At 50.3% G+C, this 25,883-nt stretch overlaps 1 protein-coding gene across 2 annotated transcripts; it reads right to left on the minus strand.

Annotated features, from left to right (window-relative positions):
* Nucleotides 1-354: 354 nt before the first annotated feature.
* On the minus strand, nucleotides 355-25,846 carry Cryz (crystallin zeta). Of its 2 annotated transcripts, XM_040751561.1 has the most exons (10): nucleotides 25,690-25,843; nucleotides 23,005-23,111; nucleotides 20,617-20,740; nucleotides 18,298-18,450; nucleotides 13,662-13,825; nucleotides 11,972-12,023; nucleotides 7,340-7,489; nucleotides 1,570-1,671; nucleotides 1,386-1,481; nucleotides 355-947 (listed from the first exon to the last, which is right to left on the minus strand). In XM_040751561.1, the coding sequence occupies exons 3-10, from the start codon at nucleotides 20,725-20,727 to the stop codon at nucleotides 783-785; spliced, it is 993 nt and encodes a 330-aa protein (XP_040607495.1). In that variant the 5' UTR covers nucleotides 20,728-20,740; nucleotides 23,005-23,111; nucleotides 25,690-25,843; the 3' UTR covers nucleotides 355-782. The 2 variants fall into 2 exon arrangements, with proteins under 2 accessions (XP_040607495.1, XP_040607494.1); XM_040751560.1 differs by lacking the exon at nucleotides 23,005-23,111 and having other exon boundaries at nucleotides 25,690-25,846.
* Nucleotides 25,847-25,883: the final 37 nt, after the last annotated feature.

The raw sequence follows: 25,883 nt of genomic DNA on the forward strand, positions 1-25,883 counted from the left end.
GTGTGTTAAACTTGTGAACTTACAACCAGGAAGCATTTAATGGGTGACTGTACTGAATGCCACAGACCCAGGATAATGTCGCTGGCCTCCGGAAACATGGCTGGTGACCAGCGTGCAGTGAGTGTGCTAGCATTTTCTGAAATGTTAGGAAAACTGACGGACAGCTTTCCCAGGTGTTGCTCATTTTTGCCCTTCCCAGGGGCCTAGAGACTGAGATGGTATTAGTTTTAAAAGGATGTTTTTTTCATCCCGGAAAGTCTTCAGACTCCACGACAACCATGGCCGATCGATCAGAGGACTGGTGAACCTTCAATAAAGCTAGGTAGGCTGGGAAGCCCGTGGAGACCAATAGTCTTACTTTGAATTAGCACATTTTATTCAAAGGCTTGAGGTGAATGAAGAAAGAAGTTCTGAAATGAAGATGTGTGTGGCCCCGTCCATAACTATTATCCCAGCACTTGGGAGACTGAGACAGACAGGTCACCGTGAGTTCAAGGCCAGTGCGGACTACAGAGCAAGATCCTGCTCAAAAACAAAACAACAGTGAAACACCAAACCAAACAGAGAAAGCAAAGAGAGAGAAGCAGGAAGTTTTGAGATGCATGCCAGCACATGAGACGACGCCCTGCTGTCCGCTATGATGTCACTTCCTGGTGTCTGCTCCCTACAGTCACGATTTTAGTGCATGAAACTCCGTGGCATGAATACTGATTAAAGGCGACATAAGAAAGACTTGGGGAAGAAGGCGTCACATCGACGCAGGGTGTCCCGGAAGGAGCTGGTCACCGTAAGAGAAGAATCATTTTCCCCGTCTTCCCACTGCGGTGGATGATGTCTTCATGGGCCTGGACTGCCTTCTCCAGTGGATACTCAGAACCTATCACCGGTTTCACCCAACCCTTCTCCATTCCTGCTTGGAGGATGCCTGCGAACTGCTGAAATTCCTCCTAGGGGAAAGAGATAAAAAGTTTTAAAGAGTGTCTTTTGTGTTGTTGTTTCTCAGCAGTAGACGACCACGTGACTCATGTCCTGGGGGGTATGGAATAGTAAGGAACTTCGATATCTGAGAGTCACTCCAGAAAGGTCCTCTTGCAAATGTGCAGAATTCAATTTTCCCAGGACTACCTTTTAATTCTCTGTCAACTGCACACGCCTGGGACAGTGTTAGTATATGAGATGCTGTCTTAAAGGTGTTTCACATACAATCGGCATGTCCTCTCCCAAACAACGAGTGGAATTATGCTGCCACTCTCCCAGACCATCTAGTGACTGACTGGTATCTACCTCTGAGTCGGGTGACGTCTGCTTTGACTGTCAATCTGCTGACTGGACAGAACCCCCAGAGCTTCCGACAGCAGCATCAGCACCGCCCCTTCCCTCCCTACCTTGGTGGATGAAAAGAGAGAAACTCCAATGATGCTCGTCTCCTTTCCCATGGTGTCCCGCGGGTTCATTTCAATAGAACCTCTACAGCCCACAACCTGTTGTGAAAACAGCGGGGGAGTGAGGGTTACTGGGACACGGGGTGGAAAGGCAGGAGGCCAGAGAGAGACCAAGGACGGTACTCACGATCACCCGTCCTCCACGGGACAGAAGCTTCAAGTCGTTGTTCAGGTTTACGTTGGCCAGCATCTCGACAACCACGTCGACCCCCTTGTCACCGACAGATTGCTGCATAAAGAAAGGAGCGAGATAAATGTGGGAACTGTAAAGTCGTGTCTCCAGCAGCATGTTTCACAGAATGTGTTTCGGGTGGCATGCAAATGCTATGTGTTTAAGACTAGCAATGCACGCATTAAAGTGATCGATTACAAGGCAATGATGCTGTGCCAGGCAAGCAGCCACGCTCTGTGGTGTGAAGACTGAGAGGCACCAGATAAATTGCCACAGCAAGATACAACCTGCATGTATTCTCTGCGTGGGTGCTGGTCAACCTGAATATAAAACACTTTTCCTTACTTAAAAATTTCCTATCATTAAAAATGTTCACAGAGAGTAAACAACAAATCAAAAGTTTCCAAACTTGAGGAGTTCCCATAGGTGCTTCCAGGGACACACTCATGCGCGTGTGCGTATGTGCGTGTGTGCATGCGTGCATGTGTGTGCATGCATGCGCACGTGTGTGTGTGTGCGTGTGTACATGCATGCATGCGTGTGTATGAGTAGGTACCTGTGTGTGGATGGGGGCTGTGGGTATGTACATGTGTGTGGATGGGGCTGTGGGTATGTACATGTGTGTGGATGGGGGCTGTGGGTATGTACATGTGTGTGGATGAGGCTATGGGTATGTATATTGTGTGTGGATGAGGGCTGTGGGTATGTACATGTGTGTGGATGGGGGCTGTGGGTATGTACATGTGTGTAGATGGGGCTGTGGGTATGTACATGTGTGTGGATGGGGGCTGTGGGTATGTACATGTGTGTGGATGGGGGCTGTGGGTATGTACATGTGTGTGGATGAGGGCTGTGGGTATGTACATGCGTGTGGATGGGGCTGTGGGTATGTACATGTGTGTGGATGGGGGCTGTGGGTATGTACATGTGTGTGGATGGGGGCTGTGGGTATGCACATGTGTGTGGATGGGGCTGTGGGTATGTACATGTGTGTGGATGGGGGCTGTGGGTATGTACATGTGTGTGGATGGGGCTGTGGGTATGTACATGTGTGTGGATGGGGGCTGTGGGTATGTACATGTGTGTAGATGGGGGCTGTGGGTATGTATATTGTGTGTGGATGAGGGCTGTGGGTATGTACATGTGTGTGGATGGGGGCTGTGGGTATGTACATGTGTGTAGATGGGGCTGTGGGTATGTACATGTGTGTGGATGGGGGCTGTGGGTATGTACATGTGTGTGGATGGGGGCTGTGGGTATGCACATGTGTGTGGATGGGGCTGTGGGTATGTACATGTGTGTGGATGGGGGCTGTGGGTATGTACATGTGTGTGGATGGGGCTGTGGGTATGTACATGTGTGTGGATGGGGGCTGTGGGTATGTACATGTGTGTGGATGAGGCTGTGGGTATGTATATTGTGTGTGGATGAGGGCTGTGGGTATGTACATGTGTGTGGATGGGGGCTGTGGGTATGTACATGTGTGTAGATGGGGCTGTGGGTATGTACATGTGTGTGGATGAGGGCTGTGGGTATGTACATGTGTGTGGATGGGGGCTGTGGGTATGTACATGTGTGTGGATGAGGGCTGTGGGTATGTACATGTGTGTAGATGGGGCTGTGGGTATGTACATGTGTGTGGATGGGGCTGTGGGTATGTATATTGTGTGTGGATGAGGGCTGTGGGTATGTACATGTGTGTAGATGGGGCTGTGGGTATGTACATGTGTGTGGATGAGGCTGTGGGTATGTATATTGTGTGTGGATGAGGGCTGTGGGTATGTACATGTGTGTAGATGGGGCTGTGGGTATGTACATGTGTGTGGATGGGGCTGTGGGTATGTAAATGTGTGTGGATGGGGGCTGTGGGTATGTACATGTATGTGGATGGGGGCTGTGGGTATGAACATGTGTGTGGATGGGGCTGTGGGTATGTACATGTGTGTGGATGAGGGCTGTGGGTATGTACATGTATGTGGATGGGGGCTGTGGGTATGTACATGTGTGTGGATGGGGCTGTGGGTATGTACATGTGTGTGGATGAGGGCTGTGGGTATGTACATGTGTGTGGATGAGGCTGTGGGTATGTATATTGTGTGTGGATGAGGGCTATGGGTATGTACATGTGTGTGGATGAGGCTGTGGGTATGTATATTGTGTGTGGATGGGGGCTGTGGGTATGTATATGTGGATGGGGCTGTGGGTATGTACATGTGTGTGGATGGGGGCTGTGGGTATGTACATGTGTGTGGATGAGGCTGTGGGTATGTACATGTGTGTGGATGAGACTGTGGGTATGTACATGTGTGGATGAGGGCTGTGGGTATGTACATGTGTGTAGATGGGGCTGTGGGTATGTACATGTGTGTGGATGAGGGCTGTGGGTATGTACATGTGTGTGGATGAGACTGTGGGTATGTACATGTGTGTGGATGGGGGCTGTGGGTATGTACATGTGTGTGGATGAGGCTGTGGGTATGTACATGTGTGTGGATGAGACTGTGGGTATGTACATGTGTGGATGAGGGCTGTGGGTATGTACATGTGTGTAGATGGGGCTGTGGGTATGTACATGTGTGTGGATGAGGGCTGTGGGTATGTACATGTGTGTGGATGAGACTGTGGGTATGTACATGTGTGGATGAGGGCTGTGGGTATGTATATTGTGTGTGGATGAGGCTGTGGGTATGTATATTGTGTGTAGATGGGGGCTGTGGGTATGTACATCTGTGGATGAGGGCTGTGGGTATGTATATTGTGTGTGGATGAGGCTGTGGGTATGTATATTGTGAGTGGATGAGGCTGTGGGTATGTATATTGTGTGTGGATGAGGGCTGTGGGTATGTACATGTGTGTGGATGAGGGCAGTGGGTATGTACATGTGTGTAGATGGGGCTGTGGGTATGTACATGTGTGTGGATGGGGGCTGTGGGTATGTACATGTGTGTAGATGGGGCTGTGGGTATGTACATGTGTGTGGATGGGGGCTGTGGGTATGTACATGTGTGTAGATGGGGCTGTGGGTATGTACATGTGTGTGGATGGGGCTGTGAGTGGGTATGTACATGTGTGTGGATGGGGCTGTGAGTGGGTATGTACATGAGTGTAGATGGGGCTGTGGGTATGTAAATGTGTGTGGATGGGGGCTGTGGGTATGTACATGTGTGTGGATGGGGCTGTGGGTATGTACATGTGTGTGGATGGGGGCTGTGAGTATGTACATGTGTGTGGATGGGGCTGGGGTATGTACATGTGTGTGGATGGGGCTGGGTGAGTACTTCTCTGTGTGCATAGTCAGTGCCGTTCTGAGTGGCTTATCATTTGCTTGCTACGCTAACTCTTTCTGTATGCACTATGGGGTACTGAGTCTTCAAATTTAAAAATGGTTCTTGAAGAGTCAGCAATATTATAGCTACTTTATCTTACATTTGTTTTATTTTATTTTGACAAAAGTGAATACTTCCACCAAGGCAGTGGACAGAAAAGGATGGATGCCGTGCAGTCACAAACACCACAAGCACAGCTTTTACGTGAGGCCTGAGTACCCTGTTGGCAGACAGTCATGAGTTACAGGAGGGAAGGACGAAAGTCTAACCGCCTACACTGGTCACAGGTATTTCAGGACAGGGTAGGGGATGGGAGGGAAATGAGGGAAAGCCACACACCCGGGCCTTGGAACCCTTCCCCACCCACAGCACTGTGGGAAGAGGAGAGTGCAAATGCCCCCGCTGAGCAGCACGGTGAGCAAAGGGTTAAATGCTTTGCTCTTGCTTTATTTTCCAGGTGCTCGATAACTCGGTATCTTAAGTACTAGGAGCTCAGTAACAGACAGGGAAGTCAAAATTCCTCTTTGAATGGAGATCCATTCCGGTTATTTATTGATACGTTTAAAGGGGCAAATACCACGGGAACAGCAGACGATAGAGGGGCTCTGAGCTCGGTTACAAGGACTCATTGGGGCGGTGAGGCCTAAGCAGCAGGTGACAAGGGCTTGAGAGATGCTTGCAGGGGTGAAACTGGCCGAGTAGCGAGGGCAGCTTAGAGGGCAGTGGTGATTTACAACGGACGTACACAGGGCTCTTCCGGTTCACCCAGGCCTGTCTCAGAGTACAAGGTGAAGGTCAGCAAAGGATGACACCAGGGTCAACCTCCGTCTTCCACACACGCATGCACAGGTCACAGACATGCACACACACACGCGTACTCACAGGGCACAGACATGCACACATACACACGCGCGCACAGGTCACAGACATGCAAACAACAAGCGCGTGCACACACACACATGCACACACACACACACACAAACGCACACGCACTCACAGGTTACAGACACACACACAATTAGACAAGGAGATAAGGGCTCCTGTCTTGGTAACATGAATGACACTGTCTGCTAGGCTGGTGGCTCAAAGGGATGGAACTCAGGTTGGAGAGACAACGAGGGTGTAGAGACACAGTATGTGACAACACCAAGGGGAGGAGGCTCAAGTGATGTCAGTGTGTAGGGAGACAACCAGCTTCAAGGAGACGCATACCCGAGGATGGAGACAGACACAAGAGCAGCCTCGTAACAGGGGCTCAGCTCTGACCCTTGAGAAGCAGCCTGGGCAAATTGCACAAACGCAGGGCTGCATTGGGACAGAGGGAGGGATGGAACGAGCAGTGAGCCTCCCTGTGTTTCTAGCAGTTAGGCAGTAAAGGAACAGGAGAGGGGAGGGGAGGGGAGAAGAGGGGAGGGGAAGGGAGGGGAGAGGAGGAGAAGGGAGGAAAGGGGAGGGGCCTGGAGAAGTCTGAGAACAGGAGGACAGAGGGACCAGCAGGGCAGGTGAAGGAGCCAAGACCCCAGTGCTGGACAGACAAGCAGCGAGTCCCCCAGGAGCCAGCCTTCTGCAGCCTCTGTAAACACCCTAAGAAAGGTGTCGGGTGAGCACAGTGCCCGCTCCCCCGTACAGGTACAAAGGACAGCCTCAACGGATGGCGCACCCCCCAAACACACTCACTCTTCCTCCTTGGGTCATGACCTCTATAAAGCGCTCAGTGCCCAGGAAATCCTCATTCTTCTAGCTCAAGAAAGTGCTTTTGAAGGTGAGCAGGGGAGTCGGTCCTGAGTGAGTTATCAGCAGTATACAGACAGGGGCTTGGTTGAGGGTCCAGGGGAGGGTTGGGGTGGAAGTCAGTGTCAGGGCGCCTGGCAGGCAACACGGGCAGACAGATAAGGTCCTGTATGAACTGTGCCATATGCCACCCCTACCTGAGCGCTCCTCACCGTGGTGGCAGGGACGGTGACAATTCCTCCCCAAGGACCCCATTAGCAAGCAGCGTCTTTCCAGGACGGATACATCTGATTTGCGGTTCTGGGAACCTGGGCTGCAATGGGAATTTCCCATCATCGCAGCTGCCCTAAGAGCATCTTGCAACTGCAAACTTTACCTATGGTGCGATCTTTCGACACTAGAGAGCTCCACCTCATTTAGAGCGCCGTGCACACGGCCAACGTGAAAATGGAAGCCGTCTTATTGATTGAGCAGAATCTTATCTTAAATCAATTAATACACACACGGGGCTGAGAGCGCATATAGACATGAAAATGGAAGCCGTCTTATTGATTGAGCAGAATCTTACTTATTCATTAAAAGGGTAGGAATTAAAATAACTTGTTTCTGAAACGAGTAAATCTCCAAGGAACGATGCTTGGCTTTTGTAAAACTGCAGGGAACTTTACCTTGATTTTATCAATATAATTGGCTTCCTTGTGATCAAACACTTCGTGAGCCCCGTTTTGCAGAACGAGCTTCTTTCCTTCCTCAGAACCAGCTGTGCCCAAAACCTTTAAGCCATGAGCTCTGGCAATCTGGCACGTAGCTAACCCAACCTGAAAAACAGAAGCGTAGGCCTGACGTTACATACATATTCTCTGTGTTCCCGAAAATCGTTCGGTGCCTACAGGGAACCGTGGTTCTCCAATGCAGTGCTTCTCAACCTGGAGGCCGAGCTGTGGATTTATTTGTCAGTGTCTGGAGGGCTCCGCCTCTCCGTGTGGGGAGACCAGTCTAGAACTTGCAGCTGTCAGCACCCCATGAGTGCCTGGAGTCTCCGGTGCTTGCTGTGGCTCTCAGTATCATCCTGAGCCTTTACCTTGCCCTGGACATTGGCCGGCCGACTTTGTTCTCTGCTGGGTCATGTGTAAAGTCACCCCACTGAGAACCGCCGACCCGGAGCAGGGCCTGGGTTTCCTGACTGTGTCTGTTCACTCCCATTTTCCAAGGGAAACAGACCCTTCCTTTATCCTAAGTCAGATGCAGAAAGGCACTCAGCTTGAAAAGAAGATGAGTACTCAGCCATTTCTTTCTTTTTCTGTCACTTACTACTTTTATTTTATGTGCGTTGGGGTTTTGCCTGCATGTGTGTCTGTGTGAGGGTGTCAGATCTTGGAGTTGCAGACAGTTGTGAGCTGCTACGTGGGTGCCAGGAATTGAACCCAGGACCTCTGGAAGAGCAGTCGGTGTCCTTAACCACCAAGCCATCTCTCTAGCCCTCCGTTTCTTTTTCTTTTGAGAAGCTCATCGTTAGCCCAGACTGGCCTGAAGTCATAGTGAGCCTCTGCCTCAGCCTCCCACAAGTTAGGATTCTCAGCATGTGCCGCCACGTTCGGCTGCCATTTTCCACTAAAGGTCAGCATTTCACACCCCGACCAGGACTATGGTGATATATTATTTGTAATTATATTAAATATAATATAATTATATTAAAGCTTGCCTGTGGGCACAGGAAAGTCAGCCTCAAGTCACAGAGTCAGGCGGTGGTGACGCACACCTTTAATCCCAGGACTCAAGACACAGGCAGATGGATCTCTGTGAGTTCAAGACCACACTGAGCTACATGAGATTGGTCCAGTCCTAAAGGCTCACACAAAGGAGATCTCAGCACTTGGGATCCCATGCCTTCAATCCCAGGATCTGAGAGGTATAAAAGGAAGAGGCAAGCTGGGCGGTGGTGGCACACGCCTTTAATCCCAGCACTCGGGAGGCAGAGGCAGGCGGATCTCTGTGAGTTCGAGGCCAGGCTGGAACGACAGCCTCCAAAACAATACAGAGAAACCCTGTCTCGTAAAAACAAAAACAAAAAACAAAAAACAAAAAACAAAAAACAAAAAACAAAAAAAAAAGGAAGAGGCAGCAGTCTGGGATTGCAGTTTCCAGTCACGCTGAGGAAAGGGCAGCCCTTTCAGCCTGAGGCAGAGGCTAAGAGCTCGTGACCTGGCTACGCTGCATTTCTGGTATTCTTGAAGCTTGAACCCCAATACCTGTCTCTGGGGTTTTTATTTTTGAGTTACACAGGACTTCCTCAGCATTTTCCGCTCAGGCCTCCTCTCTGCCTGAGAAGTTTTTACACAACCTTAGGTATGTAGGCACATGAAACAGACATACAAATCAGACCTCTCGGGGTTTGACCCCATTATTCTGACTTTAAATCGTCAAGGGTAAGAATGACACTTTACATAAACATATGTAATACAGAAGTAGCAGACGTATTTAGGGCCACGTCAGCAACTGGTGAAAATTCTTCCTACTCCCAGGTCAAAATTTATTGAATTGTTTTCTAATGAAACTCAAGGCAGCAATTCCACAGCCATTTTTAAACTCAAGCCTTCTTTGTGAGCATGTGTGTATGTGCTAGTGTATGTATGCAGTGCACTTACAGAGGCCAGCAACGAGTGCATTCTCTCCCGTACCGCACCATCTTGTTAAACCCATACGTTCTAACACGATACACTCCAAAGACAACATCAGCTTGATACCCGCCGACCCAGGATCAGCGGGTTAGACTGCTTTCCACTGAGCCAAGTCAGAAACCACGTGGGAGAGGTCGAGAACCAACTCAAGCAAGTTGTCCCCGACCACGCAGAGCGTGCACAGACCCACAGACAAATAATCAATTAAAGAGTGAAGCTACGATCTGGAAGGCCAACGGGACTGGGTAAAACAGGAAAGATAATTACGATAAAAAGTGAGAGAAACTCACTTGATGGAGCGGGAGGACTCCTAGCCATCTGGGCTAGAGCAGGCTCAGAGACTGTGAGGCCCCTGGGGTGGATGAGCCTGTGCAAGTCAGGCACGGTTTCCACAGTCAAACCAAAACAAGTGAGCAGGGCTCCATCTAACGAAGAAGACAGCCAGCCCAGCGGCTAAGACACTGCAGTGTGGAGTCATCACAGTGTACTCCCATGACTCACATTTCCTATTAGCACCGTGACTCTAATAAAATCACATGCTAAGGCTCACATTTAACAAAAACACATCACCTCATACTCTTCTTTGAGGGGCTACTCAGTGGTCTTCCGAATGCCCCTGGCTGCTATTTTCTTGCCAGCAATTAGACGCACAGTATTTTTCCAAGAGATTGTGTGCCATTGTCCATCAGCTATTTTTCTCCAACTCATCTTGCTAACGCTAAAATGAGGCACTCCCTACCAACACACTGGGACAATGGCTGTGTTCGTAAATCCACAACATTTTGAACCCACGACATAATCCTGCAGGAATGAGAATTACGTGAGGACGGAAAGTACAGAGGCAAGCCAGGCGAAAGCCAGTGCTGTCTCCCTCAGATGGGGCAGGGGGATTAGCGATACTTCCCACACCAGGCGGACAGCACGTCCCGGCCAGCCAGGATTTAGCAGGCTGAGCCAGCTCTCAAAACCAACAGTTTGGATTTTACCTTTTAAAAAAGCAAACCAATCCCTCTGAGGTGACAGGGCTTTCTACGGGAGGGTGATGGGAATAAAGAGATTTCCTTTAAACTCCTCTCTCTCCACTGTACCAAAAGCTTTCTTTTCTACAGAGCTCCGGGCTCTCAGGAAGCCACAGCAATTTAAGCAGACACATGCGCTTTTCAACCCTTTGGTTATTAGGCTAAATTTAAGCCTCATCCAAAACCGGCCTTCGGTGATGGTAAAAAGTGAGTCCAGCTGTTGTGTTTTCTCAAGCTGTGGAGACACCCCGGGCTTCTTGGTAAACAATCTGATCCGTGAAATCCCCCAGGATTGATTTCCTCGAGTCATCCAAGAAGCCGGAGATGAAATGAGGAAGTTCATCTCCAAAGACACAAAGTGGCCTGACCTTTTGAGTCACCTGGGACTTTGAGAGGAAGAGTCGTGCTGCCAGGGTCACTACCATCATTCCATGGGGCGTGCCGTTCCCATGAGTTCCCCTTTCCATGTGTCCCCCCAGAACTCCCAGGACTGAGGGGTGACAAGCTCCCTGAAGGTGAGCCATCATCGTGCCCCGGGCCCTGAGTTTCAACAGCGTGAGATCTTGTCTCTAACATTTCCAAAGTCTCTCTGTGCTGGAGTATTAAACCCCAGATGCGTGGCTCTAGTATTCCCTCCGTGTTCCTTGGAGACAGACTGCAGTAAGATCCTGAGGAGTCTCGCAGTGCTGTGCTTGGCAATTTCCTAAAGGGGCTTAGGGGTAAATTCCGAATCCTTTCCCGCTAATGTGGGCGCTGGCAGCCTTGGGTTCTGGTACTGAGCGCACGGCTAGACACCATGCACTCCTTGGGTGTCATCACAGGGTGCGTGTGCTGGGGAGGGGAGCGGGCGGAAGAGAAGCTGACCGCTGCCCAGGAGGTTTAATGAGCCTTACTCTGCTATCTGAGGGAATACGGAGCAACTTAAAGCTTTGAACAGCTTAAAATGCCACATAATTCTAAAAATAGTAACATTTGCCACTTGAAGGCAAAGACAAGGCCAGTCTTGGTGCGCTCCCAACATGGGTGGAAAACCCACCAGTTAATCTTCTTATGAGGCATCCTGATGAATTTATTGGGTGAGAAATGCTGCCGCATCAGCCATCATTTCCACTCAGGGACTGCATCTGGAGAAGTTTCGTGGCCTTAGAGGCAGGGGAGGGGAGCGTGACTGTAAAGGTGGTCTCCGAATTGGCTTTACTGCGGACAACGTCCACACCGCAGCCTGGCTGGAGGAGAGAGGCACAGACAGGGCCGTGTCTTGGCCGAGGAGCTACTAGCAGCGGGCGGTGGCCGGGGGAGGAAGGGACAATTGTCTGCAGGGGTTTGGCACTCCTGGGCCCACTGTGCTCCTGCAGACGGCTTCTCATCCAGGCATCACTGACTTTGGACCCAGTGGGCTATTTTTAAAGAAGAAGACATGAAGCTGGGAAGGACGTGGGTGTGTGAGGGGTGAGACCAAACACCCTGAGAACATGCGTGAAATCCTCAAAGAATAGCTTCTTCAACTTTAAAAACAAGAAGGTAAAGAGAGTTCAGCAACTATCATAGGGACCCCCTAACTCCATGCTCACCTAAACACAGACGTGAAAATACAGATACTTACGCCTCCGCTGGCCCCGTGAACCAGGACGCTTTCCCCTGCTCGAGCGCGGGCACTGCAGGACAAAGCAGAGGCACCATCACTCTCCTGCGCAGCGAACCACAAGCTGGTGTTTCCCGTCATCTCTGAGGAACCCCTACCCTGCCCTTGCTTCTGCTAGCACCCGAACAGCGACTGCACCCTGGCACGGGGTCAAAAGTCCCGACCCCAGGGCTCAAGGGAGGCTCCCCGGAGCCGCGATGAACACAGGCCTTCCATGCAGTACCCACTCTGGAGACGGCATGGGTGTCTGCTGCCTGCCTCTGTCCAGGGTGGACGCAGTTCTCAGGTTACAGTCCTTGTACACCGGTGGAACTTCTGAACCAGGAAGACTGGGGTTCCTCGTGCCTATTGTGTCCCCACAGACAGTGTCCCCAGACATGTGGCTCAGGGTTACCCAGGTCACAGCAGGTGGGCTGCTTTTGGCAGGGCTAAGGAAATGTCCTCGCCTCTCAGCGCCTCTGAAAATCAGATCTGAGCAGTTCCGGAAAAGGCAGTGCTGAGCCACCAGGGTCCCCGCGCCACCCCGTAAAATGCCGGGCTTGTCACCTGTGCAGTGTTACTGCATCTTTTTCAAAACCCTGAACGTGAGGGACGGACACCGAGTCAGCATGGGGCGTGCATCATTACTCAAACTCAGGAGCCTTCGTGTCGCCACCACCTTGTGACCCAGCTCATTCGGGGAATACGGTAGGAAGACCCCCTTTGTGGAGACCCTGCCCCTTCTAGAATGAGAACCAACTAGCCCCGTTGGCTGCTCCTTCTCTTAGAGCTCTTACTGCCTTCTCCTGATTTTAGCTCACCACCAAACAGCCTTGGATTGATCAGAAAACCCGACTCCCTTGACATATCCGGCAAATGTATGTGGTGGTCTGAGTGAGAACGGCCCCCATAGGCTCATACATTTGAACGCTTAGTCGCCAGGGCGGGGCACTGTTTGACAGGGTTAGAAGGATTAGGGGGCGTGGCCTTTTTGGAGGAAGGGTGTCACTGGGGGTGGACTCTGAGGTTTCAAAAATCCAAGCCAGGCCCAGGCGCCCCCTCCCTCTGCTGGTGCATCAGAGTGTTGCTCTCGGCCACTTCTCCAGCATGGTGCCTGGCTGCTGCCATGACGACAGGGACTAATGCCCAGAAACCGTAAGTAAGCACCCAATTAAATGCTTTCATAAGAGTGGCCGTGGCCATGGTCTCTCCTCAGCCACAGAACAGTGACTAAGACACAGGTAAACATTTACCTCGGTGCCCTCTGATATTTCCCTCCTGATTCCCAATTTTTTGGGAAAATGATCTCCATTCAAGGGATTGATTTCCTCTTTTTGACCCAAAATGATCAAACTTCCTTCTTCTGTTCCCTCTGTGATGGTCATGACCTCAGAAATGCAAATGACCAGCAGTGCTTTTTTTGTTTGTTTGTTTTGTTTTTTCGAGACAGGGTTTCTCTGTATTGTTTTGGAGGCTGTCCTGGAACTCGCTCTGTAGACCAGGCTGGCCTCGAACTCACAGAGATCTGCCTGCCTCTGTCTCCCGAGTGCTGGGATTAAAGGCGTGCGCCACCAACGCCCGGCCCAGCAGCCGTTTTTCTGACAAGCAGCCACCGGGCAGGCAGTGGGAGCGGCCTCCGTGGGCTGGCTGCGGGGTCACAGCGCCACCTCACCTGTGGAACAGAGCTCGGCAGGCCGTGAAGTACGGGATCCCAAGTGCGGCCCCCTGCCTGAAGTCCAGCTTCTCGGGCAGGGCGTAGACAGTGTGATCCGCTGCAACGGCGAACTCAGCGTAGCCGCCGGAAACGGTGCTGGAGCAGAAGACGCGGTCGCCTTTCTGAAAGAGAGGTCAGCGAAGGCTCGAGTCAGCCACGCCCGCTGGGCCAAGATGGACGGAGGAGACTCTTACAGGGGCAGCCTTTCAGTGAGAATTAACCATTTACACACGGATGTCTCCAACTCAGCGTCCCACGAACACAGCTGAAACCCTGGCCCTCTATAGGTGTTCTCTGAGCTGGGACTTACAAAAAGAGGCATTAAAGGAGACAGGAGTGCTATTTTACTTTTGCTGGGTACTTGCTAAGACAGACGCTGCATCCTTCTACGTGACCGCCACGGTGACCTGGGGAGGGTGGGTGCTCTGCCGTCCCCACTACAGATGGGGAAACTGAAGTGCACGCAAGTGTCCTATTTTCATCCAATTAAGCATCGCGTTGAAGTAGCAGAGAGAGGCAGAGCAGACACCAGTACCTCTCACAGCAGGAAGCGAACGCCCCAATAATGCCGCCTGCTGCACCCGGTCACGGAAAAGCACGTGTGCGGCCTAGTCTCACACGCCCCACGTGCTGGCAGCCTGAACACCTGGCCTTTGTCTTCAGGGGGAAAGAGACAAAGGAAAGTAGAGGGACCACGAGCGGAAAGGCTGTGCAGTGGTGGCCTCGGTACTCCAGCTGTCCTGCGATAAAGACTAGGAAAGGCTAACCGCGGTGGGCTGCGGTGTAGGCATGAAAAGGCTTGGGAGGAAACGGAGAGCCAAGGCAAGTGTGACGAGCACTGGGCAGTGCTGCCTGGGGACGGCAAGGAAGCCTAAGCAGGAGGGGCCCCTGTTTACGGCTCGACTTCCGCGTGATTCAAACATTAAGAACTTGCTAGAAGGACAGCGTTGCTTCGGAGTCCTGTGAGGGATACCAGTGGTGACGGCGACACACTGCCCCGAGTGTCAAGCATGCGCGCCTCCAGGAGGGGAGGGAAGGGAAGACATGCGGTCGTAAAGGAAGTAAACGTGCTGGGATGGGCCCCAGAGGGGAGCGAGGAGCTGAAGGAGCTCCCCGGGGAGTTTGCAGCGGAAGTCACAGCAAGATCCGAAGAACAGGACGAGGACAAGGCAGCACGGTGAAGGGAGCCTGGTGGCAGGGGAGTCGGCCAATAGCGAATGCTGAGACAGAGCGAGCATTCCCTTCTGTTTGTGCAGAAACAAAGCTGTTACCTCCAAGGGAGCAAGAGTTCATCCTGGAGCCTCGAGTGACCACAGCCTGGGAACAGAGGTTCTAGTCAGTTCAGCTCTGACAGCTCCGTGAAGCAAGCAACCACGACAGCCATCAAATCAGGCGCTTTTCACACGTTAGTGGGGACGCCATGGGAGGCGGTGAGAGCACAGCGGGGAGTTCTCTGCTATGGGCCTCAGACGCTGTGTTGTGGGTCTGTGTGTGCATTCCCACAGGGCTTTCCTGATACTCATAAAGATGGATGTTGGGTCAAAGAAAGAGGTGGGCAATGGAAGGTTAGTGGCAGGGCTTAGACAGACCAAGATAAATCAGCCCAGGGCCCACAACATCCTCGCTCTATACCACCATGGAGGCTATACCAGCCCATTGGGTCTGCGCCATCACCAATATGGGGCAAGGGGCTATTTTCTGGGAACTTCAGTTTATACCCCAAATGGTAGGCGTTTCGTACACTGCACAGCACTTGATAGCCGCAGGAAATAACATGGAAAGAAACAAAAGAGGGGGTTCGAGGCCGTTGAAGACACATTTGTGCTCCAGGGCCACCGTGCCGAGTGTTGGGAACGGCACGGACACAGGCACAGCCAGGAGAGCATGGAGTATGCAGTCCTGAAGACAGCACACAGGAAGAGTGCCGGACAAGGACGGACAAAACTGACACAGTCCTGCTTCACATCAACACCAAAACACGCAACAAACACATGTAAGTCAGGAACAGGAGAAGGCAGCAGGTGCCTATAAATTACAGGTTACGTGATGGGAGACGTCAGTCTGTAAACATGTTTCTCTTATTGGTTGATAAATAAAGCACCATTGGCCAATAAGGAAGCAAGATAGGTGGGACTAGGAGAGGGGGAGGATTCTGGGAAACATAGGCAGAGTCAGTCATCATGTAGGATGCAAGAAGAGTAGCAGGTCTGGACCCTCTCTCTGGTAAGAGAAGACCACGTGGAAACACTCAGATTAATAGAAACGGGTTAATAATTTAGACAGAGCTAGCCTATAAGAAACTGGCTAGTGGTTTCATAATTAATATAGTGTCCGTGTGCTTCTTTGGGGCAGAGAAGGGTGGCAGGACCTAGCCGGGCCAAGGAAACTCATGTTACAGTCACGTTACTTCAATAGGAGAGACAACCTAAACCAAGCCACAGGCAGGGATCACAGCAGGGGGTGGGGAGAGGTGCCAGGCAGGCTGAGAGGGGCCTCAAACACCAGCCGTCACCAAGGCAGGAGGACCTCAGTGAGTACAGATGATCTGAGGAAGGACCTCCTGGAAGGGGGCAGCCAGCGGGACACGGTATAAGAGAAGAGTCTGTGGGATGGGCATATCCTACACCCGCCCCGTCTAGGAAGGGGGCAGCTAGAGACACGGGACTGTTAAGCGCTTGAAAGACTACAACTGTGGCATAGGAATTAGACGTATAATGGGAATCTAACTGTTTGATGGACAGAGCCAGAGAACGCCACGTCAGACAGTCCCAGGACTTGGGTGAGTCAGGAAACAGAGGTTGTCTGTGGCTATGGACCACGGAGGAGAGAGGATATGCACAGACAGCCGGTCTGGATGGGGCTGAGAGCTCAACAGGACTAAGGCAGCATTCGAAGAGCAGGGGTGGGAAACGAGGGTTGCCTAGAGAAAGGGACAGCAGCGCAGGCGACACCATAGGCGCCAAAGTGAAAGCTGGGCCTTGGTTTTGTTGCTGCTGCTGCTGCTGTTTAAGAAAAGGTTAACTGAATGGATGGGGAACACGGCGAGGGGTGGGGGGAGTGGGAGCTGGGAAGAAGAGAGGGGGTGAAGAGGAAGAGAGTTGGTCATGGGGGATCAGGAAGTTGAGTGGGTGGGGGTAGAATAGGGGGAAGAGGGAATCATAGGAAAGAAGACAGATCAGGCACCAGAGTGACCTCGAGTGATCTAAAGGCATAACACCAATTGGCAAGCTAAGCAATAGTGGAGAGACCACCTCGAATGCCCATTCCTGATAATGAACTTGATGTCTATAACCATCTGGGAGCCTTCATCCTGTGACTGATGGAAGCAGAGGCAAACACACAATTAATCACTGAACTGAACCCAAGGAACCCAGTGACAGAGAGAGAGGAGTGATGAGCAAATTGGCAAAGATTGGGCTGGCAAAACCAGCAGAGACAGCTGATCTGAACAGGGGAGAGCTCTTGGACCCCAGACCGACAGTGGGGAGGCCAGCATGGGACTGATCTGGACCCCCCAAATGTGAGTGTCAGCTAGAAGGCATGGGCAACCTATGGGGCCCTGAGTTGTGGATCAGTGTCTATCCCTGGAATACAAACAGTCATCGTGTGCCTATAGCACAAAGAGAGATGCTCTGTCAGCCTGGACTCTTAGGGGAGTGCCTGGACCCTACCCTGAGTGAAATGACAGACTCTAGATATCCCCTATGTGGAAGGATTTGGCAATAGGGTGGGAGGGTGGGGGGGAAGGGGAGTGTGGGAGGAGGGGAGGGAGAGGGAACTGGGATTGACATGTAAAACAAGCTATTTAAAATTAAAATAAAAAATGAAAATAAAAAGAAAAAAAAAGTTAACTGACTGAAAGTGTCAGATGCCATGGGAAGTTAGGGCAGATGATGCCGTAAAAGGGACTGTTGGCTCCGGGAGGGTAGTCACCAACAGGGGCATTGGCGAGAAAGTGTCAGAGGCACTGTGGGACAGACGGCACGTTTGCAGGAGCAGAGAGCTGCAGGAGTCTGCCCGCTTCCCACACAGGGGCAGGGTAGGTTTCTCCAGTTAAGTCCAGGTTTGGTGAATATGGTGCCAGGGGTGAGCAGGTCGAGAAACTAGGAGGCAAGAGGGTAGCCATCAGCATGCTACGAAGACAGTATCCATGCTGGGCATGTCTTTTGCAGGACAGTAAAATGACAGCCATGATCAAAGCCCCGATCTCGACCCCAAAACGGCATAGTGACTCTGCATATGCTCAGGGTCTATTTATCCCCCAAAAGAGTTCACCTTTCCTCTACCTTGTGAAAAGGAATTTAAAAGATTCTGTGTATGACAAGTTGAGTCATCTGTCATCTCCCTATTTGTTTTCTCCGATCACAAGTTTCTAGTGGACTAAATGCACCACAACTCGTTCACTGAGTTGTGATGACACAGAAACTACCCAGTACTGATTCCCAACAAGGCCTCTGGATAAGAAACGTTTTCTTTTTGGACTAGAACTGGCAGAAACTATGCAACGGGTACCTTTGAAAGCCTTAAAATCTATCATTAAATTTCAAGAGAATGCAGTAAAGTCAAAAATAGAAATAATCAAGAGTGGAATTACCTTGAAAGCAGACACGCCATCTCCGACAGATTCTATGACCCCAGCCACATCGGTGCCTGGAGTGTACGGTAAGGTGGGTTTTCGACTGTAGGTTCCAGAGCGAATGTATGTCTCTACTGGGTTGACACCACAGGCATGGACTTTGATTAGAACCTGCAATGACAATACAATACAGTTCACACCAAGCACTGCGGCATTGCCTCACAAAGATGCTGCAGGGATAATGATGGTGCAAGAAAAACTGAGGAAATAAGCGAGACTGAGCAAGCCCCTGCCTTCAACCAGCCTCTTCTCTACGTCTGCAGTAAGAAGTGACGTAGACTGGCTTACACACTATTCAGGAACAACAGAAGGGGCTCACGGAGGTGTGTTTCAGCAAACTCCATGTGTCCACAAGACCCACTTCCGTTTCTTCGGTGTGTGTGGGGAATAGGATCTCCCAGTGTCCCAGCTAGTTTCTATGTCAGCTTGGCACACACTATGGTCATCTGAGAGCAGGGAACCCCAGTTGAGAAACTGCTTCCATAAGGTCTGACTGTAGACTAGCCTTGAGGGAATTTTCTTAAACACTGATGTGGGAGGGCCCAGCCCATGGTGGGTGGCGCCCGCCCCTGGGCAGGTGGTCCTGGGTTCTATGAGACAGCAGGTTGAGCAAGCCATGAGGAGCAAGCCAGGAAGCAGCATCTTCCCTGGCCTCTGCATCAGCTCCTGCGTCCAGGATCCTCCAGTTTTGAGTTCTCGCCCTCACTGCTTTGGGTGACGAACCGCTATATGCAAGTGTGAGTGAAACAAACCCACCCTTCCCACGTTACTTCTGTTCCTGAAGTTTCCTCACAGCAACAGAAGGACTCACTCTCTGGAACCGTAGGACCCAGTAAACTCATTTTCCTGTAGCTGCCTTGGCCACGGTGCCCCTTCACAGCAGTAGAAAAGAAACTAAGACACCTGTCCTCCTTCACATGTGAGGAGCCACAGGAAAGTGACCCAAAGGACTTAGAGTCGCTTGCAGGCCCAGTGCGGTGAAACCTCCCCAAACCCTCTCTTCTCCATGCTAAAGTCCACAAAACCTACAACGGAAGAGACCTGGGTCCACACCAGCACTGCAGGGTCTGGGGAAATCTTCTGTTGCTGAACCACTGAGATTCTGAGGCCTATCGAAGAAGCAGAGTTTGGGGGCTGGGGTGTGGACTGCCAGTACAATGCTTATGTAGTGTGACGGAGTCCCCCGGTTCGAGCCCCCGTACTGCAGGAAAGCGCGGCTTCCTACAGAACATGGTTAGTATCGATCTCTGCTGTAAGAGTGAAGGGAGGTCTTACGGATGGCCTTAGGAAAATAGGTAGAAACTCTGTAGGAATGGTGGGGTGGTGTTTTGCAGGTCAAAGGAATATTCACAATGATGGAAGGAGAGTCTCTGTGGGAAACTGGGTAAATTTAAGGTTGTTAGAATATACTGAGTAGGTGATAAGAAATGAACCTGGAAAGATGAGCTACGGGCAAGCTGAAAAGAATTCTTTTTTCTTCTAAGGCTTACTAATTATATTAGACTAGGGGTATGGAATGTACCTTAATAAATATATACAATTTGAGTCAAAAGGATATTGATTTTAAAAAAATCACTAGAGACAATTAAATCCTACAACTGAATTTTCTCAAGTTACTGGAGAGAGGAGGCTTTTCCTTGTCTTTGACTTGGTTTTTCCCACCAGTCTCCTGGGCTCTGCCCCATTGTAGTCCTCAAATAACACACAAGATGTTTTATTAATTATGAAGCTGTTGGCCTTGCTTGTTTCTTACTGGCTAGCTCTGACTTAAGTATTTATCCCATAATTGTTAATCTAAGTATTTCTCTTACCGGACAGACCTCTTACTTCTCTGGCGGGCTACATGATGACTCCCTGTGTTTCTCCTTCCCAGAGTCATTCTGGACTCCTAGTCCCACCTATCTTGCTTCCCTATTGGCCAACAGTGCTTTATTGACATATACACAGGACTTCCCCCATCACAGTATGCCAGAGCATTAATGCAGAGGGGGAACTACTTTTCCACCGTGTCAGAAATAAAAATCGTGACAGGGAAACTTATCCAGAATTCCCATGACTGCAATAAGATCCCATGGCTAAACTACAAAGCTGACTTTCAACATTAGAAACTTTGTGGAGGCCAGAAGGTACTCCTTTTCAAATGTCGACTTCAGTGTCATCGAGTGTGTTGTTTTGTCAGGATGCACACAGACAGACAGATGCCCTAGTCCAGCATGTCTGTAGATCATGTGCCTCTGCTCTGGGCAAGCATTGTCTGCAGTGAGTAACTATCCCCACCTGATGGCCTTTTGGGACAGGAACCGCCACGTTAGACTGGAGTTTCAGCACTTCTGGTCCACCAAATTCAAACACTCGAATCGCCCTCATCAACTTCTGTCCGGTCGCCATGGTGATCTAGAGACTAAAAAAAAATAACATTATCATATTGTATCCAGGCTATTACTGTTTTCTCCCCCCCCCCACTCCCCAGAGGACAGATCAAACAAGTTTTCAAACAACAGTTTAAACCAGGAGCTTTCCATTGACCTCACTTCATGTTTAAGGACTTTCACCCTGAAAATCCCTCAGCTACAAAGCAAAATAATCTATACTACTTCCCATGGGGACTGAATGCCTTCAACAAGGGACTCAAACATGCAAACAAAAACATCTGCACCAACACAGCAGGATACCATATCGGATCAGTTTTTTTGTTTGTTTGTTTGAATAAGCTCGGGCTGCAGTGCCTTAAAATTTTTGTACCAACAAACATCAGATTTAGGGATCATTAGTGAGGTTATGAAATGCTGCAAACATACAGAGAGAAACAAGGAATAAACATTTATGCCTAGCTTTTAATACTGTAAACCATTATAGACTTAACTGAAGTCTATCACACACCCCCTCCAATCATCTCTGGGCCACACTTGTAAAGTTGGTTGGTACCGCAAATTCAACGTTAGTAATTGCCCAGCGTGATTATATGTATCCAGGAGCAACAAACACAATTACTTTGTATATTTACTAACTTTATTTGGACTGAATTTATTTGTACTGAATTAAGCTATTTCCTTTTTCCCTTTAGCATCCAGGTTTTTTTTTTTTTTTTTTTTTTTGAAATCTATCAGGTTATAGAGACATTAGACTTCCTGCAGTTTTTTTTTTTTTTTTTTGGTTTTTCGAGACAGGGTTTCTCTGTGGCTTTGGAGGCTGTCCTGGAACTCACTTGGTAGTCCAGGCTGGTCTTGAACTTACAGAGATCCGCCTGCCTCTGCCTCCCGAGTGCTGGGATTAAAGGCGTGCGCCACCAACGCCCGGCTTCTTCCTGCAGTCTTTTAAATGCTTTATGACATTCGCTTAGGTATGCGTGTAAGCGTGTAAAAGAAGGTGCCAGTGCATGCCAGGGCACCAGAGTGCAGGTCAGAGAACAGCCAAGAGTCAGTTTTTCCCTTCCCCACATAGGGCCCAGGGATCTAACTGAGGTGAGGTGTGGGGGCAAGTCTCTGTACCCACTGGACTATCCCTCACAGCCCCCCTGAAGTTCACTGTGACAGAAGGAGAAGGAAAATGAAAACCTAAAAAAACAGCGCAGTTGTTTATACCCAGATCAGGAAAGAAGTCAAACAAAACTCTAACGCCACACATGCCGTGGTCCTTGTTCACGCAACATACACGGCTTCCATAATGATGACTTGCATTAGCCTGGGGGAGGGGCTGCTTACAGGGGTGCAGATGACTCCAAACCAACCAACACTGGGAAGTCTCACCCAGCATGGGTGGATAGACAGAAACCCTCTCCAGTTATCCTTCCATCTGACAAACACGCCATGCCTCCTGGGACATCCGGGCCAAGAGCAGTTAGGGCAGAACTGCATACAGTTGGCCCTGAGCTACAGAAGGGGAGTGGCTGGAATATCAACTAAGGGTTCAGTGACCCCAGCTTCCTATAAGGGGACTTCGACAGTCATCAGTCATGATCTGAGGGATCTCATGTAAGTAGTCACAGCTTTCTGCTTCAGGTCACAGCTGCTCCACCCTGAGGATGGCACTTTCAACAGCAAGTGACTGCGCTAAACCCCCCAAAACATAAAGGCTCCTATGAACGGTGCACACACGGATACACACACATACACACACAACCACACATAACCTATGAACGGTACACACATGGATACACACACACACACACACACACACATAACACACATACCGCAGGCACACAAAACTCATTTTTTCTTGTTTTCTTGCTGGGCTGTGGCTGGAACCGGCTAAGCATCTACAACTGGGCTCTACCTCCTGAGTCTGGCTCTTTTGAGACAGGATATAGCTATGGGGACCAGGGTGGTTCTTGGACATCCTACACAGCGCAGAATGGCCTCCAAGTCTCCACCGTGCAGCCTCTGCGTCCTGAATGCTGTGATTTCAGGCACGGGCGACCTCAGTCGGCTCTTCCCCCTTTTAGCTCCTGTTTCCAACACATCTACCTTTCGAACAGACAACTATCCTATTGTTAGCCTGAAAAGACTATAGTGACAATAAAATCAAAACTGTTCTGAACCAGGGTCTGTATCCTGTCGCTAACTCATTTATTTCCTTACATTTTGAGGGCAGGAAGGAAGGAGGGAGAGGGGAGAGGGGAGATGGAAGGCAGAGACTCCCACTCTGTCCTGGACCTAGGAGACAGACCTCCTCACTTGCCCACCACCGTGTCCTGATGCTGCAGAAGATGCCGCCACCCTTCTGCCTCTCTTGATCTTTGAGCCCAGCCACACGATCATCACCCCAGTGGTGCCCTATCAAAGGGAATCACAAAGAATAAAACAGTGTGATATACTAATAGCAACTAAGAAATTCCTCAAACCTTTATAGTACCCAGATTTTCCTAAAAGGTATATGGTTTGTTGTTTTTTTTAACCTCCATTCATTTAATTATCTTCACATCAGGCAAAATCGAAAAGTTACTAAAGCTGCTACCTTACGCAGAACTAAAAGCAAAGCCCCGTTTTATGAGTGAGAAAACAGCAGAGGAGGTTTGGGGACCCGGACAGGGTCACACAGGTTAGCAGAGGTAGCGCTAACTCCTGAGCCTTAAACGTTGGCTGATTTTGTTTTTCTAACTTATGATCTTCCAAATTCACTGTCGGAAATGTTGGCCTAGACGGCCTTAAATTTCTCTGACATGAATTCTGGAATGGATGAGAACTGGGTGGGAAATGTCACCAAGCTTCAGGCTGGGGGTGTTGTGTGATAGTTTGATCACGCTTCGGCAATCAAGTTTGATTTGACCCAGAGGGCGGGACTAGCCACGAGCTGACCAAAATTAACCATAGAGGTCTTGGACTAAGGACAGACAGAGAAACAGGAAGTAGTAAGGCTGGTCTGAGACAGGATCTCAACCTTTTGGGTTGAGGAACAGAAGAGAGAGGTCACTGGTGGCTTCCCTGTCACTTCTCTGATCGTGCAGGTTCTAACTCCACATCTGACTCCTTATTTTTTTTTTATTTTTATCGATGAAGATTTGATGATCACTTCCCTGGAGCACATATATTCTAATGAAGCCATCTGCTTGGACATTCTTCAGATGCCTGTACATTCAGAAACACAGTAGAGGCACACAGGATACGGTTCTGCGTGGACAGCCCTCCTTGCACGGGCTGCCCGTGGGGATCACCCGCAACAGCAGACAGAGAACCCCGAATGCGATGCCTGGGACACAGTATGCCTTAGCAGCTCCTGAGGTCTCACGCTGGACACCGCAGAGCTTTCTGACACTCTGGGAGCATCTCATGCTGTTGCCTAGGCCGAACTAGAACCCAGTTTGTAGACAAGGCTAGACCGGAGTCTCGGTGCTTTCCTGCCTCAGCCTTCCTAGTGCCTGCAGCACCCACTCTGGCTGCTTTGATTGTTTTTTTTTTTTCAACTACACTGAGGTTCAAGTGACTTTTCAATTTATCAAATACCTATGTAAAGAAAACTGTTTATAGTTGGTATATTTTTTTAATCTTACTTTTGTTTCCAGAGCATACACCTCTGGCTATGCTTGAACTCATTCATAGGATTAAGTGGAAATTAAAGGGGCAGGAAATATGTTCGAAGTATATCTTAACGTATAATTAATGGGCCAGTTCGCAAACTCAGAGCAATGACACGTTTCTAGCCAAGGGCAGAGCGGGCTGAGGCTACGCTTAGCAGCAAAGAGCACTGGTCCTCCTGGGAAGCCTTCACGTGGATTCCCAGCACCCACATGGTGGCTCGGGCTCACAACAGCTCTAATTCCAGTCGGAGAGGTCCTCGCCCTCTTCTGTCCTCTGAGAGATCTAGGCACTGGCACGGTAAAATGCCTACATACACGAAATAAGCAGATGTTTAAAAAGAACAAAATAAAACAAATGAAGAACTTCTGGAGATACTTTTAAATGAAGGCCAAGAAGGAGACCCAATCGTTATAAGACGTTCTAGAATGGCTCTTCAGAGCATGTGGGTTATTTATCCACCTCCAAACGCCAACAGATGATCAAAATTAAAGTGGTCACGGCTGGGTGATGTCATCGATGCTCTCTTAGGTATCAATCACCAGGATCAAGTGAGGGAGGGAGGGAGAGAGAGAGGGAGTGAGAGAGAAAGAGAGGGAGAGAAAGAGAGGGAGAGAGAGGGAGAGAGAGAGAGAGGGAGGGAGGGAGAGAGAGAGGGAGGGAGGGAGAGAGGGAGGGAGGGAGGGAGAGAGAGAGGGAGACAGACAGACACACACACACACACACACACACACACACACACACACACACACACGAGTGGAGAGAGGTTGCAGCAGCGGGCAGCATTCCCAAGAGCAGAGCCAAAGGGGAGTCACGGTGTCTCTGGGGAGCAGGCAGCCCACACCTGGCCTTTGCACCTTGCAATCATTTACATCGCGGGGGCTGAGGTTCTCTGGAAGCTGTGACCTTGCGAGATGTGGTTAGCAAAAGCACCAGGTTTTCCCTCTCTGTCCCTCTTCTTCCTTTCTGCAGACAGAGGTGGGTTGGTGCCCATGGAGTCTAAGGGAAGGCAATGAACGACCCCAGCCTGGAGGCCTCAGGACAGAAAGTCCTCCCGCTGGAGCTGGGGACTTGTGAGCCCGGAGTTGGGCGAGCGCCTGGGGCCTCGCTGGCTGCAGGGACCACCGGGGCCGCCCGCTGTCGGTGGTTCTGAAGTTTTATTCTACGTCCTGTCCTTCTTTGGGAGCCTCCCAACACACGGGGCTGGGAGCTTGCAGCCCTGGGTGAGCCGGTGTCCCGGGACAGAGAGGGAAGGAAAGACAAGTCGTCCAGCCCGAGGGCCGCTCATTTGGAAGAGATCGACGTTTTTTAAAAAATAAAATAAAATAAAATCACTTACCCTCCTCTAGAGTAGGAAGCGGAAACCTCCTAAGCCACGGGCGCTCCAGGGCAAAACAGCAGATGGGCCGGCCTTTTCCAACTTTCCGGAGGCTCCACCTGGCCGGGAGGACGGACGCCTCCTCTGCGCTCGGGAGCGGGCGGGCAGGTGGAGCGGTCGAGCCGCCGGAACCGGCGGGTCGCCCGAGTGGTGAA

This window comes from Mesocricetus auratus, unplaced genomic scaffold (genome assembly GCF_017639785.1).
Source record: "Mesocricetus auratus isolate SY011 unplaced genomic scaffold, BCM_Maur_2.0 Super-Scaffold_100009, whole genome shotgun sequence".
In the NCBI taxonomy this organism is placed as follows: Eukaryota; Metazoa; Chordata; class Mammalia; order Rodentia; family Cricetidae; genus Mesocricetus; species Mesocricetus auratus.